This window comes from Schistocerca serialis, chromosome 11, assembly GCF_023864345.2.
Source record: "Schistocerca serialis cubense isolate TAMUIC-IGC-003099 chromosome 11, iqSchSeri2.2, whole genome shotgun sequence".
In the NCBI taxonomy this organism is placed as follows: Eukaryota; Metazoa; Arthropoda; class Insecta; order Orthoptera; family Acrididae; genus Schistocerca; species Schistocerca serialis.
The window spans coordinates 50,853,892-50,873,435 of NC_064648.1; the positions used below are offsets into that span (position 1 = coordinate 50,853,892).

General features: G+C 41.1%; 1 protein-coding gene across 2 annotated transcripts in view; it reads left to right on the forward strand.

Annotated features, from left to right (window-relative positions):
* LOC126426969 (uncharacterized) overlaps window positions 1–19,544 on the forward strand; it is a 101,732-nt gene that overhangs the window by 19,178 nt on the left and 63,010 nt on the right. The window contains exons 4-5 of one of the 2 annotated variants that reach the window (XM_050089116.1): window positions 3,628–3,699; window positions 5,274–5,366. In XM_050089116.1, the coding sequence (XP_049945073.1) occupies window positions 3,628–3,699; window positions 5,274–5,366 (165 nt within the window). The remainder of the gene's footprint in view (window positions 1–3,627; window positions 3,700–5,273; window positions 5,367–19,544) is intronic. The other variant, XM_050089117.1, reaches the window with a different exon arrangement.

The window sequence follows — 19,544 nt, forward strand, 5'->3', positions numbered from 1 at the left end:
CTCAGATTCTCTCAGCTCTCTCCTCAGTCTCCAAGCTCTTTACCCTGTGCACCCTCTGGTCCACCGGATTCAGGACTGTCTGTGCTTGCTCCACCTGGGGGGCGTCTCTGGTGGCGTTCCTCTGGCTCCCGGGACACGTTGGTATCTGTGGAAATGAGGCGGCCGATATTGCAGCCAAGGCTGCAGTCTCTCTTCTTCGGCCAGCTATTCCATCGATTCCTTTCGCCGATCTACGGAGCGTTTTATGTCGTCGTGTTGTTCATTTATGGCATGCGCATTGGTCAACACTTCCTCATAATAAATTGGGGGGAGTGAAAGCTCTTCCTTGTGCTTGGACCTCTTCCTCCCGAACGCGTCGTCGGGAGGAGGTAATTTTAACTAGACTCCGGATAGGGCACTGTCTTTTTAGCCATCGACATCTTTTAAGCGGCGATCCTCCCCCACTCTGTCCCCACTGCTTTCAGCTGTGGACGGTAAGACACCTTTTAATTGAGTGCCCCCTATTTTAATCTGTTACGCTCCCGTCTACAGCTATCTCCTGATCTATCGTCGATTTTAGCAGATGACACGCGCTCAGCCGACCGCGTTCTCCAGTTTATTAGTGCCAGTGAAATGATGTCAGTCATTTGAAGCTTTTTTTGGGGACAACCAACCCCTTTCTGTAGTGGATTTTTAAGCCTTCCTTCTGCTTTTAGTTTCTCCAATTTTATGACTTAGTCCCATTGCTGCTGGTTTTCAATTTCGGTTTTTTACTGTTTCCTAAGTCACGGGCTGGGCGCTAATGACCATAGCAGTTTTGCGCCCTAAAACCAAACAAAAAAAAAATTGACTTCGAAAACACCAGGGTGCTATGCCGAGCCGGGATCAATTGGGATAGCGTCATTAAAGAATCAATAGAAATACGGGCCCATGAGAATTTTGTGAACAGGGACGAAGGCTATCAACTGAGCGTGGCCTGGAATCCAGCATTAGCCGCAATACGCCAGGAATGCAACAAGAACCGTCCAGCTCACGAGACGCGATCAGAATGCTCTGACGGAGACACGAACCGCGCACCCGCTTCCCCCTCCACCTCGCCCGCTGGCTCCTCTGGACCCAGCCTCACGCGGCCAGGTGGTGGGGGGCACACCGCAGGTATAAAGGGACTGGCATCCGCAAAGTCTCGGCACTTCACCAGAAGATGATGAGTATGTCACTCGTCGAAACGTCGCAGTTTGAAGACACCGCCACCCGGCTGGAAGCCCGAGAACTCTTCCCCAGCTGTATACGCCAGGAAAGCATACATTCACATTTACCCCTATGTTTGTTTGCAAACTTTAAGAATTTCTTGCAGTAATTTAGCTTATACTGAAATATCACAATAACTATGACCTTTCTTGAAATGATAGGGAGTTAATCAGAAAGTTGACGAATGAAGCTATAGGATGTGTGAGAAAGATTACAGATCAACCAGACGTGCAGCTGACAGGTTATGTGCCAAGCAGGCCTGACATTACCTTTGCCTGCTGATATCATCCATGCTAGCAACTATGTGCCCCTCCACTCGCTCCATACTGAATTGTCAAAAGTCACAACTAATTTTAAATGCATTATAAACAACTTCTTCTTTTGTGCATTGAGTATTAGGCCTTCACTCTTCCTTGGCCTTCCCCAGCTTCGTCAACCTACTGGGCTATAATCTCTGATGTTGTAATATTGTCTGCCACTGTTCATTGTGTCAAGATATTGATTCAGTTTTCCTCTTTGTCATCAATGTTGTTTTGCGTGTTAAACATTTTAAATTCTGTCATAATGTCTTCTCTCATACAGCCATTTGTGGGTGTAAAGAATCCCATTGCACTGCCTGGATCTTACTGCCTTGTCATTTGTAAATGACTAATGATTCGCCTCCACAGGGTAATGTGGGGATGGTCATCATTTTCTAAAATTTCCTTCGTGTTATTTTCTCTGTCTTTTTTCTAAAGTACCTGTTTGCTTTTACATGTAGTTTCCAAATTTTGTTACTTTCTTACCTGTATCTTTGTCATGTTAGTATGTGATATCACATTTCAGATAGTTAAAATAGCTGACCTGTTGTACTGCTGTATTGCTCAGCACTGTTTTTAGATTTAAAGATGTCCCATCCCATAAAAATCATACTTTACTTTTGTTCTCACCTTGGTAATGGCTAAGGAACCAACCCTGACAGAGAACTGGCAGGTCTGAAGCCCATAAGCTGACAGCTACACCATCAGACTCAAACTGCATGGCACTTGTGATGTGATCAGAACATTTTCACACAGCAAGTGTTCCATGCAAGACTTGAAATTCTGCCAGTTATATTATACAGGATGTATACACTCTGGGAAAACTGGGAAATCCTGGAATTTTTTCATCTGGGGAAACCTAGGAATTTTTTAGGACTATGGAAATATTTCATTGTTTTAGTTCTCAGTTAAATTTTTGTAATTAAGACTGGTAAGAACTGATGCTCTAACAAAGGATTTTACAGCATCCTGCTGCAGCAGAATAATACTGTAGCAATAAAACATAAACAAGAGGATAAAACCAAAATAAAACATTGCAAAGGAAATGTGCCATTTACAACAACAACAACAACAACAGCAGCAACACAAACACAGTGTACACACAAGTGTCTGCCAACAGCAAAATGCGTCAAAAGCTTGGGGATGAAGACTATGCAACATAATAACAAACAGCTTCCAATCAGTGTGACTGTTAGGTTCGAGTGAGTGGTTGCGAATGGGCTCATGCACATGCTCAGTTTATTCATATAGGAGCAGTACCTTTTTCTGCTTCTAGCTACTTGAAAAGTTTTTCTGGCACACCGAATCTGCCAGGGTGATTTTGCGGTTTCTTCTTCGTTTACAGCTCTCACATTAAATGGAAACAAAATGAATTTCTTTGGCCAGGAGCTATGAAATGAATTACAATGCATTCACATAATTATGGAAGTCTAAAATATCATATTGATTTTAGTTTTCTCATTTTATTTTATTTCAGCATTTTGGCAGTCAAACATTAATCACCTTGCAGAACAGTGAAGCTGTTTTTGTTGGTTTGCTAAAGAAATTTTGGCTTTTATTGATCCTTTCCACAGAGGCAGTCAATTTATTTGAAACTAAATGTTTCATTCCGCACTGTTGGCTACTTTCAGCTGTTTCACTGAAATTAAAGAGCATGTTTTCGTCTTCTTGACAAAGTAAACTGCTAACAGGAGCCAAAGTCTAGACCATAGCAAAAGTTGTCTTAAGCATATATAAACAGTCCAGGGAGCAATCCAAATCATGAAGTGTAATGCATGCAAGTTAAGAAACCTAGAACCTTTGCCTTCCTTCTACAGGCAAGTGCTCTACTGATAGTGCACCTGCCTGTGAAAGGGAAAGGTCTTACTTTTGAGTAAGAGTCCTGCACACAGTGTTAATCTGCCAGGGAGTTTAAAATCAATGCACACTCTGCTGCAGAATGAAAATTTATTTTATTTGGATGATTACTGCTTTTTTAGCAATGTAATTTTGTATGTGAGGTGTGGTTGAAGACAAACCTCTCCATCTCTCTTAATAGTCATACAGTTGTTACAGAGTTTTATGTGCAAGCTTTAAATGGGTAATTATTCTCCTTTTCCAGTTACTTCAAGATCCATTAAAAATTGAGGCTCCATTTTACAACACAAAGGAAGATCCAGGACTGAAATTGAATGTGAGTCTCTCTGAACATAGTGTAAGTTTTCAAATCAGTGTTGCTTTATGGTTGAGGTACAGCAAGACAATCATGGAATGTAATGGCTGCATATAGTTAAAAAATCATAGATGAAGAGCCATTCTAACCTACAATATCAGTAATTTTTAGTATTTTTGTAGTTACCATGACTCTCATTACCCTTGTGTGTTACATGTTATCCATGGTGGTGGTGGTGGTGGTGGTGGTGGTGGTGGTGGTGGTATGTCAAAAGACTGCTTTGAACCCAGCTCTCCAAGCTACTCTATCCTGTGTAACCCTGTTCATTATAAGACAACTGATGCAACCTACATCCATCTGAATCCTGAATCCTTTTTACTGTATTTATCTCTGGGTCTCCCTTTACAATTTTTAGCCCACCTCCTCCCCTCCATCCCCTGCCTACACTTCCTTCCAGTACTAAATTGGTAATCCCTTGATGTCTCAGAATGCATCCTATCAACCAATCCCTTTTTTAGTCAAGTTGTCCCTTAAATTTCTTTTCTCCCCAATACGAGTCAGTACATCTTCATTAGTTCTGTGATCTACTAATCTGATCTTCATTCTTCTGTTGTACCACATTTCAAAAGCTCATATTCTCTTCTTGTCTAAACAGTTTATCATCCCTCTTTCACTTCCATACATAGCTATGCTCCAGATAAATACCTTCAGAAAAGACTTTCTAACACTTCAGTGTGTGTTCAATGTTAACAAATATTTCTTCTTGAGAAACGCTTTTCTTGCCATTCTCAGTTATTTTGCTACCAAAATAGCAAAACTCATCTACTACTTTAAGTATATCGTTTCCTAATCTAACTCCTCCTAACCTTTGACCAGTACAGCACAGCATCATTTGGATATACACGGATAAGGCAAACATTATAGCTACTGCCCACCATGAGAGTGAATGCGCAGTGCTGTGTACGCAGGGCTGTTGGGGTATGATTATACTAAAGGAAACATTTGCCTTGGGTACCATTGAACCTCTAGTAGTAACCAAATACATTATGATTACTGTGAATTGTGTGAGCATGGTTCCCTTGATGCTTTGTTTTTCCTAATGGTAATCACATATTTCCGGCTGGGTAATTGTCGATTTCACCAGGCCAGAATCATGCCGCAGTGATTTGAAGAGTATTACAGTGAATGCACATTCATGACTTGCCCATCAAATCCAACTGATGTGCATCTGTGGAACACATGCCAATCTGAACCCACAAACCAACAGCCAGTAATTCAAGGGATTTGCATGAGCTAAATTCTAGCAAATCTAGTGCCATATACCTGCAGAAACCTACCAAGAAATTGTCAAATCTCTGCTATCCAGAAATGCTGCTGTAGTGTGTTTCAGATATGGATCAACACACTACAAAACAGACAGTTTGATGAGTTTGCTCAACAGCGTATGATACTAAAATATCTGATCAGAAAATTAGCTTTATTAAATTACTCTTTGAATAAGAGATGAGTCACTGAACAGTATGAAGATCTTCATAATGAAATATTGAGAGCTATGTTGTATATACATAATGAGAGGTTTTGTTTTCTTTTGTCAGTATCTGGAAGACCCATTTATAGCCTCGGGGTCCACTGATCATATTAAGGAGGATTCAGTACTAAATTTAGGAGCAGAAGAAATTGAGACTTTTGTAAGTATTCACATTTTACAGATGGATTGCATATGAAATAAAAATATGTCATTTGGTAACTGTGGAATACAAAGAATGCATTACAGTGAAATTAGCATCGTTTATACCCCTTAGAAGTTTTGCAGTACTGTATTATTCCACTTCAGTTATTGTCAGTTATTTGCTGACTGTTATGAGTAGAATTTCAGCAGAGCTGTAACAATATATGTAATCATATTTTCACTGTCACAGGTTGATATAAGTTACAGTAAGATCATGATAATTCAGCACTCTATAATCCAGCAGACCCAATAGTCCAACATGCGTAAGGTATTTTGCCATGGCGTGACACCTTTTCAGCAACAATTGTTTGCCTAACTGTGTGATTATAGTCTTGCCAAGATAAGCCAGTTGCATTACTGGCTTTGTCAGTATCAGTGATTCTTCATTCACTAAACCTAAGTTTACAGTACTTATGTTTGCACCAGTGCTGTGGTATTTTAATTATTTAATGAAGTCATTGTGCTGTGTTAATATTCAGCTACTTGTATGACTGTCAGTTAGACTACATCACAGTAAAATGTTTGTATGTACAGTGAAAAATTTCCAAACAGAGCAAAAGTGCACCTAAAGCCGCAAAACAAACGTGATGTTGACAAGCCACAAAAAAACTGGTCATCATAAGCAGACTGGAAAAATGTGAGCACCAAAACAGTATTATGAGTGAACTATGGTCTAAAATGATTGAAGAAACAGAGATGGAAAGCAATTTAAATGACGAGTAGTTTACAGCTGATCGCTCTGAAATTGTACAAATGATAAATTCTGTGTCTACCAATGAAGTGAGTGCTTTTTCAAGTGAAATTAAAATGGATCGCCATAGGTAGAAATTCAGTTACCGAAGGAGAGTGGATGATGTGATATTATAAAAGTGTTTTGAAGTCACAGGAGGCACCAGAAGTTGACAGTGATTATGGCAAAATGTCTGCAATAACATCTCTGGGATTGACACTATGGAAGCCTTAGACACTTAAGTGAGATTCACTAATTGAAGACAATAATATGATGCCTCTGAAGTTGTGAATCTGAACATCAAGCAAAATAATTGTTGTCAAAAAAGGGCTCAATCCAAGAAACAATTCGGAATTTTTGTAATGTTCAGGGTGCTCGGAAGATAATTTCAGCTAAACCATCAGTGGTAGACACCAGTCTGGCATATTCCATGCCTGTGAGGCTGTCAAGATATCTGTACTGTGTCTATGACAGTGATTACAACTAAACTGCACCACATTATTGACTACAATCTTTATTAATTAGCTTCTTCTTGATATCCTCAAATCAGTGGTCCTTATTGTATTTTGTAACTAGCATACAAAACTTTATTTATGCACAGTATATCGAACTTCTCTAAAACTTTGAGCCTTAAACTGTTGTGTTAGAGCAATGTACTATTTGACTTTTAATTCAATTTTATATGTATTGTAAAGTAGTTCTTTTTCTGATAAAGGCTGAGGCCAAAAGCTTAAATGTAAATCTCTTTTAATTTTGCCTGTTGGCAACTTAAAATGTTATCTTTACATTAGTAGCAATCTATCTTTTTCTAGAGTTTTGATATTCCTATCAGAAGTTTCACATTGTTTGAAGAAGACTATGCATTTCAGTATCTTCGATTAATGTGTTGTAAGCAAATTCATTGGGCTCTTACCTTGTCAGTGAGTCTCTGTATTTGTGAGAGTACCTCTCACCTGGGCCCATATATGCTCAGCTGGATTCAAATGAGCATGATATGGAAGAAGCCTTTATTGCATTATGCTCTTTAGTGTTAACTGGTTTGTTGACTTTGTATTGTGGAGGTTTTGGCTTCTACAGTGCAAAATCCGTTAACTATGGTTTATTCACGCCAAGTTCAACTTTATCTGATAGAATGTTTCTTTGTACATAGAGCAAAATATTCAATTTTCGCCTCCTCGTTGTTAGAGCGTGATCCACCACAGCAGAGTGGTATGGCACATTGTCCATTATTATTATTATTATTATTATTATTATTATCAAATTCAGATGAACATTTCACAGCAGAACATCTGAAAACGTACAACACTATACTGCATCGCGTATTATATTAACATACAATGTGTATTACCAAATATGTTATTATGATGCAGTAAATGCTACCCTCTGGGAGGATTTAAGTAAAACTGACCTTGAATTACCAAATGGGTTTGTCTTATCGAACCTGAATTCAGTGCTACAGAAGAAACCAGAAAGCTAAAGATTGAAATTTGGAAAATTTTTTAAGAAACCAAGTTTGCTTAAATGAAATAAAAATGTTCACCAGCCTAATTAGGCATACTAATGTTATACATTACTTTTATATAATCTGTATAGAGTTGTGATAAAGGAAAGCTACTATTACTTCTTACCCAATGAAGTGCAATGAACTCTACTATAATCAGACAAGTGGTACAGTGATGCTAGCAGTTATAAATAGTATATGCAAATTCTCATAGAAACAGTTAACAGCTTATTTCTTCTCAATAGTAATTACTCCATTATGTACGAATTATGTGATCACCAAAAGTTATGAAAGTCAAAATTAAACCAGAAATGGACGTGGACTTTGTCCTGTTTCAACATTTACTATCCAAATAATACAAATATAATTAAGTCACTTGCAATAGGATTTTTCACTCATTAAGAAGTAATATTGTTTCTACTTTTATGGATAAGGGCAATTACAGTAACTTTATCTTCGATAAACAAAATTGTTGGTGGGGGCTCTCAAACTGTTCCCCCCTCCCGGGGCCTAGCCACTCTTTGGCAGGTTCATACTTGGCTACCACGGAGCCCCAGCCTTTGGCAGCCCTTTTTACCTTCTGTGCTACATGTCTAACCTCTTGCTATTCTTTTTCCTCTCCCTTGGGGAACATGTCTGGGGTATTATAGGGAATGTTCTGCATTCTGTTGCTGACCTGCAAACAGTCTCAACTTTCTTTGTGGCTCCTTTTTCCTTTCTTTGTTTCCTTTCACCTCCCGTTCCTCTGCTTCGGTGTTTGAGGATTCTCTCTTTTCTTCTTCTTCTTCTTCTTCTTCTTCTTCCCTGTGCGTTCCTGAAGGCTAGACCACATGTCTAACATGTAAAAGGTGACTGGGTAACACGTAATTCCCAGCTCCGGGTTGACAGGTAGGGTTCACACGTACCCCCTGATACAAGTCAGGCCCAGGGAGGGGTGACTGACTGAGCTGTAACCTTCTCAGATTGCCCGTTGGTCCCTCTGTCATGTGTTCGGGAGGTGTGACCTGAGGTGTGAACAATCACCTAAGGTGGGTGCGCCCCCTTGTGTAGGAGCCCCCCAGTAGGAGCGCGCCATTGGAGATGCTGCAATCATGGGGGATTTCCTCGTGATGAGTCACTAATCCTCTTCATCGACGTCAACAAAACGAAAACGTTATTAGGGTTCTGATTTGAAGACCCTTCCCACTGCACAGCAGTTCCTTGTTGTATCACATACTGAAGATGGTCAGTCCTTCACCACAGTTAATCTGTTTATTATTTAGGAAGGTGTTGATGCCATTGCTGGCCCTTTGTAATCCTGGTCTCATTTACGGAATGGCACTTTGCTTTTGGAGACGGCTTCTGATGCTCAAGCACAACAACTTCTTGCTGCCTTATTTCACCACGGCTACCCTGTTCGTGTCACGGCACATAGAACTTTGATTTCCTCCTGTGGTGTAGTTTACACCGGGTTTCTTGACGGTCTGACCAAGGCTGAAATACAATCTTACCTCTCTGATCAGGGCGTCATTGTCATTCATCATGTCATGAAAAAGGTCGATTCTTCTTTGGAGCCCACCCGCACTCTTTTCCTCACCTATTATAGAGTGGTGCTGCCATCCAAGATTAAAGCCAGCTGAAATCATCACAGTCCAGCCATACATTCTGAATCCGATGCGCTGTTATCAGTGTCATTGGTTCAATCACACTAGAACATCTTTTGGACACCCAGCCATATGTGTAACCTGTGGCAGGGATGCACACAAGAGCGAATGTCTACCTCTTCCTCCCTGCTGTATCAACTGCAATGGTGGCCATGCCGCCTCCTCCCAGGATTGTTCTGCGTATCTCAACGAGCAGGCTGTTCAAGAGATTCAGGTAAAGGAAAAAGTGCCTTACCCAGTAGCTTTCTGGCTAGCCACAAGCTCTGTGTTCACCTGTCAGCCACTTATAGTTCAGTTCTTGTTACCCCTCCCTCCATGAAGGACATGGATACACAGATATGCAACCTCAAATTCGGCTCTGAGGTTGTGAAGTTGCCCAGCATCACTGACCCCAGTCCTGCTGTGCAACAAACTATCAGACTCTTGCCTCATGAGGCGAAGCTACCCACTACACAACTGGCAGCAGGAAGGCCAGGAGTAGTACTTGCGGGAAGACTTCGTCCATCCCTCCAGCCAACTAACACCCAAGTCTTCCTTTAAGCAGAAGGGCTCAAAGAAGTCCGCTAAAGACAAACGGTCTGCCCCTTCACCAACTCGAAGATCCTGATTGACGTGGTCGCTTAGCCCGGCTGGCCTTTGTCTCGCCGGTGCACACCACCATTTGTTTTTTGGCATTGGACTCCACCAACCAACCGCCCAAGCACTCCAATGCTTGTGTACACCCCTTGGAGCAGGATCCTCCTGCTTCTGAGCCCTGTAGTAGCGACTCTCCATTGGCTGTCCCTCCGCAGACATTCTCTTCCTCCTCATGACTGCCCTCCTGTGGAACATTCATGGCCTGTGGTCCCACAGAGGATTTATGTCTGCTTCTAACATCACAGCAACCCCTTTTGCTTTCTGGTGACTTTAATGCATATCATCCCCCTTGGGGTTCTCCCAAGGTCTGCTGGAGAGGAGCCCTCTTGGCTGACATTCCTAACCAATTCTACCTCTTCTGCCTTAACACTGGTGCACCCACTTTTCTTTCCGACTCCTTGCACCCCTATTCCCATTTGGAACTATCCTTGTGCACTGCCTAGAGTGCCCCTCATCTTGAGTGGTCCATTCTTTCTGACGCCTACTTGAGAGACCACTTCCCGTGTGCTCTCCGTCTGCTGACTCCTACCCCATCCACGTGCATACCTAAATGGCGGCTTACTAAGGCTGACTGGCAGCTTTACTCCTCCCTGGCGACCTTTGCAGAACAAGATTTCCTCAGTTGTAATGACCAGGTGGACTACCTCACAAACGTTATCCTTACTTCTGCAGAATGTTCCATTCCTCGCACTTCATCTTCACCACATCGTGTCCCAGTCTTCTGGTGTACTGAGGCATGCCGTGACGCAATTCAAGCATGGAGATGTGCTCTCCGTGTTTTTAACCTCCGACCTATGCTGGAAAACTGCATTCATTATAAACACGTGCGTGTGAAGTGTTGTCGAGTTCTTTGGTATAGCAAAAGAGCTAGTTGGATTTCGTTGACTAGTTCTTTTACCAGTTCCACACCTTCCTCTGTAGTGTGGGCAAACCTTCGATGGCTCTCCGGAACCAAGATCCATTTCCCCATTTCCCGCCTGACAGTGGGTGCTGATGTCATCGTGGATCCTGTTGCTATCTCCAACACCTTGGGCCGCCATTATGCATAAGTTTCAAGCTCTTTCCACTATCACCCTGCCTTTATCCATAGGAAACGAGTGGAGGTGCTTCGGGTGGTACCCTTCTCTTCTCCAAATAGTGAGTGCTACAATGCCACCTTCACTATGAGGGAGCTAGATCCTCCATCCCAAGGCCAGATGCTATCCACATTCAGATGTTGCAGCACTGCTCTCTTGCGGCAAGCACTTCGTGCTTAACACATACAACCGCATCTGGGCTGAGGGCACATTTCCTGGATGGTAGCGTGGAGCCACAGTCATACCCATACCTAGGCCCAGTAAGGACAAAAACCTTTCTTCCAGCTAGCACCCCATCTCTCTTACCAGCTGCGTTTGCAAAGTGATGTAATGTATGATTTGTGCCCGGCTGGTGTAGGGGCTCAAACTCACCATTTACTCACAAATGCACAGTGTGGATTTAGAGAGCAGCATTTTGCAGTTGACCATCTCGTTACTTTGTCCACCCATGTCATGAATGGTTTTCTGCAGAAATCCCAGACTGTGGCAGTGTTCTTCGATTTACAGAAGGCTAACGAGGCCTGCTGGAGAACTGTTATCCTCTGTACTCTTTACACATGGGGCTTCCGTGGATGCCTACCCTGTTTTCTTTGAGCATTTTTACAAGACCAAGTTTTCAAGGTGCGTGTGGGTTGTGCTTTGTCAGATACCATTCAGGAAAATGGTGTGCCTCAGGGTTCCATCCTGAGCGTCATCCTCTTTGCTATCGTCATTACCCCTATCGTGGCCTATCTCCCAGTGGGTGTCTTCGGCTCCCTTTTTGTCTATGATTTTACCATCTATTGCAGTTCTCCATGGACCTGTCTCACTGAGTGGCGTGTTCAGCAAGGTCTTGATTGTCTTTACTCCTGGAACAACAACAGTGGCTTTCGCTTTCCTAATCACGAAACCGTCTGTTTTTGAATTTCTGGTGGTGCAAGTGGTTTTCCCCACCATCTCTACATCTGGGACCTGTTGCCCTTCTGTTTGTTGACACTACGAAATTCCTGGGTCTCATGATCGATAGGACCATCCTGAGCGTCATCCTCTTTGCTATCGTCATTACCCCTATCGTGGCCTATCTCCCACTGGGTGTCTCCGGCTCTCTTGGTCCTCCCATGTCTCTTACCTGGCAGCCTGCTGTACACAGTTCCTCAGTGTCCTCCGTGTCCTCAATGGTACTTCCTGCGGTGCCGATCAAACCATACATTTGTACTGGTCACTTGTCCATTCGAAACACAACTATGGGTGCTTTGTTTATGCATCTGCTCGCCAATCCCTTTTACGCCATCTCAACACTATCCACCATCATGACGTCCATTTGGCCACAGATGCATTTTACACCAGCCCAGTTGATAGTCTGTATACTGAACTACCACTATCCTACTGCTGTGACTTTCTCCTCAGCAGGTATGACCGAGCGAGGTGGCGCAGTGGTTAGCACACTGGACTCGCATTCGGGAGGACGGCGGTTCAATCCCGTCTCCGGCCATCCTGATTTAGGTTTTCCGTGATTTCCCTAAATCGTTTCAGGCAAATGCCGGGATGGTTCCTTTGAAAGGGCACGGCCGATTTCCTTCCCAATCCCTCCCTTACCCGAGCTTGCGCTCCGTCTCTAATGACCTCGTTGTCGACGGGACGTCAAACACTAACCACCACCACCACCACCAGCAGCAGGTATGCATGCCATTTGTCTGCCATGCGTGGCCACCCTTCCCATGCCTCCTTCTTTGATGGCTCCTTAGACCATTAGTATGGGGCTTGTCCCTCTTCCCTGTTACCTCCTAGCATCTGCTTTTGCCACTTGCTACAGTGGCTTAACTTCATGCTACCTTCAGTTTTCCCCGTGGGTGTGAACCCTTCACCACCTTGGGTTCGTGAAGTGGCCCATGTTAACCTTGGCCTTAATTCACTTCCTAAGGACACTATTCTAGCCTCACTCTGTCGCCTCTGTCAAGACCTTCACATGGAACTTAGCGATAGTACCTTTGTATATAGTGATGGCTCATGGACTGACCGTAGCGTCAGGTGTGCATTCGTTATTGGCACCCGTGTCTTTTGATATCTGCTTCCAGCCCACTCCTCAGTATTTACAGCCAAGCTTTTTACCTTGACTCAGGCTGTGGAGTACATCCGGTGACACAGCCTTCCCGATTGTATCCTCTGTTCAGACTCACTCAGCACCCTCCAAAGTCTCTGTGCACTGTACACCGCTCATCCCTTAGTGCAGCAGGTCGAGTAAATCTGTCATTTGCTCACTCTTCGTGGAGCCAATGTCATGTTTCTGTGGGTCCCTGATCACGTCGTTCTGCCAGGAAACGATGCCGCTGATGCTGCTGCCAAGGCTGCAGTCTTCTTACCTCAGCCCGTGAGCACCTCTATTCCCTCTGATGATCTCTGCATTGCTGTCTGTCAGGTGGTGATGTCCCTTTGGCATCGCCAATGGTCCTCCCTTTACGGGAATAAGCTTTGGCTTTTTAAGCCTCTCCCGATGCCTTGGACGAGTCGTTTTCTTAGATTGTCCATAATTTTCATCAAACCACTCATGAACAATTGTGGTCTGGTGACCAGGCTACAGTTTTCTAGTCACCTAGGGTCCAACCAATTTGCTCACAAGCCCAGGGAGCCACTGCAGGCAATGTCATGCTGTTGGCAAAGGCATTCACGTTGGTTGTCTGCTGCCATGGTCCATTAATACCAAATTTTGCTGCTCTGTCCTAACAGATATGTCTGCTGTACATCTCACATTGATTTATGTCGTTATTTCATGCAGTGTTGTTTGACTGCTAGCACCAACAGTACACAAACGTTGCTGCTCTCATTTGTTAAGTGAAGGTCAATGGGCATAGTGAGAGATAATGTAAGAAATTTGGTGTTTTCATCACACCCTTTACACCATATGTCTTGGAATATGTAATTCCCTAATGATTTCCAAAATGGAATGTCCTAAGCATCTAGCTCCAACTACCATTCCGCATTCAAAATCTGTTAATTCTCATTGTGGGGTCATAATCACTATGGAAACCTCTTCACATGAATCACCCGATAACACATGACAACTCTGCCAAGCACCTTCAGTTTACGTGTTGTGTATGTGATAATACCACCATCTTTGCAAGTGAATATCACTGTCCCATGACTTTTATCACCTCGCTATGTATGTTCTTCAATGAGTTACACAATAATTCAACTAAACATACTCAGAGGTGCCCACAATATAAACATATTTATCCTCTGACTGTAGGGATTGAAGGCCACAGTTAAATACATAAAAGTATAAAGTTGATAACTTCTAGACCACAAATATAACATTACCTCTTAGTGCTCAACCAATGGGGTAGCCTAGACTGCCATATTTGGTCATTTTATTATTTCTATGCACATACTTCAGAAAATGTAGTTTAATTGATGCACCACATTAATGAACTCCCCAAACCGTTCTTTTTGCAGTGATGTGTTGAGCAAAAATATTATGACATATGATGTCGGCAGATAAAATGATTACCTGTTTTCCAAGTTAAAAGTGAACATTGCTTCATTATTGTGGGGAGGGGGTGAAGAATTTATGTTGATCCCACCAGTAAGATTTTGAGAAGTATGATGAATGATATACCGGGTGATCAAAAATTCAGTATAAATTTGAGAACTGAATAAATCAAGGAATAATGTAGATAGAGAGGTACAAATTGACACACATGCTTGGAATGACATAGGGTTTTATTAGAACCAAAAAATACAAACGTTCAAAAAAAGTCCGACAGATGGCACTTCATCTGATCAGAATAGCAATAATTAGCATGACAAAATAAGACAAAGCAAAGATGATGTTCTTTACAGGAAATGGTCAATATGTCCACCATCATTCCTCAACAATAGCTGTGGTCTAGGAATAATGTTGTGAACAGCATGTCCGGAGTTATGGTGGGGCATTGGCATCGGATGTTGTCTTTCAGCATCCCTAGAGATGTCAGTCAATCACGATGCACTTGAGACTTCAGGTAACCCCAAAGGCAATAATTGCATGGACTGAGGTCTGGTGACCTGGGAGGCCAAGCATGACGAAAGTGGCAGCTGAGCACACAATCACCACCAAACGACGCGCGCAAGAGATCTTTCACGCATCTAGTAATACCTTTTTTTTTTTTCTTGGTTCTAATAAAACCCCATGTCATTCCATGCATGTGTGTCAATTTTTACCTCTCAATCTACATTATTCTGTGGTTTATTAAGTTTTCAAATTTATACTGACTTTTTGATCACCTGGTACTTCAGACAGGGGAGAAGTAAACACTGGAACACTCTGGATTGCATCTTCAGATTAGACTAACCACTACTTTGGCCACAGATCCATTTACTAAGTCTGTGTTCATTTCTCTGGGTTCTTGTTTCAGCCATGGGATAATGAACTTTGTTAATGCTGATATTATAAGACTTCTGAAGGGATACAAATCCACAATTTAGTGAAAAACTGTTTTACTTCCTTGCAGGATATGTGTACATTGTCAAATGTCTGGTGTGGTGGCACTGAAGGTAGTTTATCTCCCATGGTCTAATTTAGACTCCAGTGACTTCTTTTCACACTATAGTGAAGTTCTTAAGAATTGTCTGCGTAATGTCTCAGAAGAGAAATTTAAAGTGTTTGTCAAGTTACATTTTTCTTTATGTAACTAGATTTAATGGGACTACTGTGAATGGTATCTTTTTTAATAATGTGAATAAATATGATCTGCAATATCAATAAATGTAATGTAATTCATGGGCATATTTTAATTTTCAACATAACACTGAAAAACAGTGAATACAGACAAAATAAAGGATATATTGGCAGTCTAGGCTACCCCATTGGTTGAGCACTAAGAGGTAATGTTATATTTGTGGTCTAGAAGTTATCAACTTTATACTTTGCTTGTATGCAGGGTGAGATGACAAAGAGAAGCCAAACCCAAGTCTACCCAGAATGGGCAAATTTAGCGAGCTGTGGTGTTAGCTGAGATATAGCAGAGAATGTGGCGAATTTTCTGACTTAAGTAATTTTTAATGTTTATAGCTGCTGAATTATTACACTGACTTTCAGAAATGGAATTACATGTTTTATTCACTTGCATTAGAAAGTGTGTTCAAAGGGGTTTTTAATGGGACAACACGTGTTTAACTTAATCCAAATGTATACAAGATAACAGTACTGCAAACCATTTCCCCACCATTAGCAGAAGAATATTTGTCCTACTGTACCAAATGTAAGCAAACATGTAACTCTGGCACATTTCATATTTTCATTAATACAGTTGTTTAACAAGTGCTCAGACTGCTGGACTGACAGCATTGTATGCTGAATTTCAAGGGACCTTATGGCAGCAATGGCCTTTGTTGTATAGCACATCATGTCTTCAGGATTTTTGGTTTTCCTTGTGGGCTTCTTAATTTAATTTCATCACAGATAAAAGACCAGAAGCGTTAAGGTTGGCAAGATGTAGGCCATTTTATATTTCACAAATGATCACTCTAACAATTTCAAAGTTTTCTGTTAAGTATATCTGTAATTACCTTTGTAGAATGGATAGCACATTTGTTGTGGTGGTACTAAATGGATTGCATTGTGGTCAGTGGGCTCTCTTTCCAGTAAGTACAGCTACATATCTCTTATGAACTGCAGAGACTTGTAGTTACTTAGAACATTATCAATGAAACAGGTGCACAAGATACAATTCCTCAAAAGGCTGTAACACATATTGACAGACAAAGGTTGTTTATTCACTTCTCTTGGGGAGCATAGCTTTCAGCTGTCCAGTAGTGCATGATGTAAACAATAATTCGCTACTAACATTCATTTTAATTGGATTACTCTAGTGAAGTTGTCTTCTCCCTTGACAAATTTTGCCCCTCACCCACACTTATGCCATTATCAAATTGACAATTTCGCATTGCTTTTGATGAATCCTGTCAACTGACTTCTTCTTGTAGTCAGGTTGTGCCAAATTTAATTCAGTCATCACTAGTAATCTGATCTAAAATTGCAATCTTCACCTTTCTTCTGTAGTAGCATATTTCAAGTGCTTCTCATCTCTCATCATCGATCACTATTATCATCCATTTTATTACTTATCTTCCATGATTCACATCTGTAGAAGGCTACACTTCAGAAAAGACTGCCTAACAGATAAGTGCTTATTCACTCTTAACAAAAGTAACTTTTTTGGAACTGTATTTTCATGCTATTGCAGGTCTGTATTTTATAGCCTTCCTATTTTGCTCATCATCAGTCAGTTTCCTATACAAGTTTCCTATACAAACATCAAAACTCATCTTCTGCAATTAATGAGTGTATATCTCTAATTCTGTGTGCATCTCATTATTTAATTTGACTTCATTTCATTACCCTTCTTTCGATTTTGTAGATACTCATTGTATAAGCTCCTTTCAAGACTGTGTCAGTTCCGTTCAATTTTACTTTCAAGTCATTTTCTGTCTTTGATAGGATTACAGTGTTATCCAATGTGACAGTGTAGTCGATGGCAGTGGGATCACTTGTGGAAAAATTCCTGTAGTAGTTGGTGTGAGAGCTGCACCTTTTTTTAGACTGAAGTCAGCTGAAAGGTATACCTACTTAACGGAAGTCCCACTAACTAAGGGCTCACCTTCAGAGGGCATATTTCCAAGTAAAGGAATCTGATCTGACCAGATATTTGAATGTTGCGCAGGGGCAGTTGAATTGAGTGAAATTAAACTTCTAATTGTTGTTGTTTATAGGTCCCCTAACTCTGATTTGAGAGCATTTCTGCTCATGCCAGAGAGGGTTCTTGATTCACTTCGCTGGAAGTACCAGAAATTAGTTATGTGTGGTGACTTCAATATAAATTTTGTATATGATGGTGCAAGTAAAAGGATGTTGGTAGATCTCCTCAATTCATATGATATTATGCAGACTGCCTTTTTTCCAGCTAGGCTTCAGGGAAACAGTAGCACAGCCATAGACAATATTTTTATTCATTCTTCATTACTAGATGGGCATTCTGTTAACAAAAGTGTGAATGGCCTTTCAGACCATGATGCACAAATTTTAACACTAAAATGCTTTTGTACTCAAACGAATGTCACATATAATTACAAACTATGTAGGAAAGTTAATCCAATAGCAGTAGAGAGTTTTTTAAACCTTATCAAGGAACAAATGGCAGGATGTTTATGGTGTCGATAACATAGATGATAAATATAATGCTGTTCTTAACACATTTCTCATGCTCTTTGAGAGGTGCTTCCCATTAAAACGTTCTGAACAGGGTACTAGCAGTCATAGGCAGCCTGGGTGGTTGACTAGTGGGATAAGGAATTATATCAAAATGTTAGAAGTATTCACAGTCAAGCTACAGTAGCCCATTACAAACAATATTTTAAGGTGCTTAGAAATGTTATTAGGAAGACAGAGTATATGGTATGCAAATAGAATAGCTGATTCACAGATAAAATTGTCAGTTGAGAAGGAAGTGTGTGGTCAGCAGCACAAGGTCGATGATACAAAGTCAGATTATAGTAAAAATATTTCTCTTATTGACAAATCAGATATATGTACAGCATTTAACAATAATTTTGGAAGCACTGCAGGTGAATTACATAAAAATTTTGTTTCTACGGGGAATCACGTAACTTCCTTGGCGAATGCCTTTCTGAGATTAATGTCTGAAAATCTCCTCTGTGATACAGACAAGGGAGAGATTGAGTCAATAATTAAATCACTGAAGACTAAGGACTCTCATCGACATGGTGGAGTGCCTAACAGAATATTAAAGTACTGTGCTGCAAATGTTAGCCCTGTATTTAGCCATATTTGTAATTTTTCCTTTAGGAATGGTCAGTTTCCTGAACGATTAAAATACTCAATAGTAAAGCCTCTTTGTAAAAAGGGTGAAAGGTATAATGTAGACAATATTAGATCTATTTATATGCCATTAGTGTTTGCTAAGGTTATTAAACAGGCTGTGTATGTAAGGATAATTGATCATTTTATATTGCACAATTTGCTATCAAATGTACAGTTCAGCTTTAGAAGTTGTTTAACAATTGAAAATGCTATATTCTCCTTTCTCTTTGAGGCACTGGATGGGTTAAACAAAAGGTTTTGAATGCTGGGCATATTTTTTGATTTAACGAAGGCATTTTATTCTGTTGTTCACAAAATATTGCTCCAGAAGTTGGACCATTATGGAATACAGGGAGTAGCTCACAATTGGTTCACCTCTTGCATGAGCAACAGACATCAAAAGGACATTATTCACAATGTTGAGAATGGCTGTGACATAGGGTCTGACTGGGGTACAGGTCAGGTGGGGGGTGCCCCTGGGATCAGTGTTGATCCACTCCTGTTCCTTATTTATATAAATGATATGCCCTCTAGTGTTATGGGTAAAACTGAAATATTTCTGTTTGCTGATGACACTAGCTTGGTAGTAAAGGATGTTGTGTTCAACATTGGCTTGGTTTCAAGTAGTGCAGTTCATGACATAAGTTCATGGCTTGTAGAAATAAACTAATGCTAAATCACAATAAAACTCAGTTTTTAGCGTTTTTAACACACAAT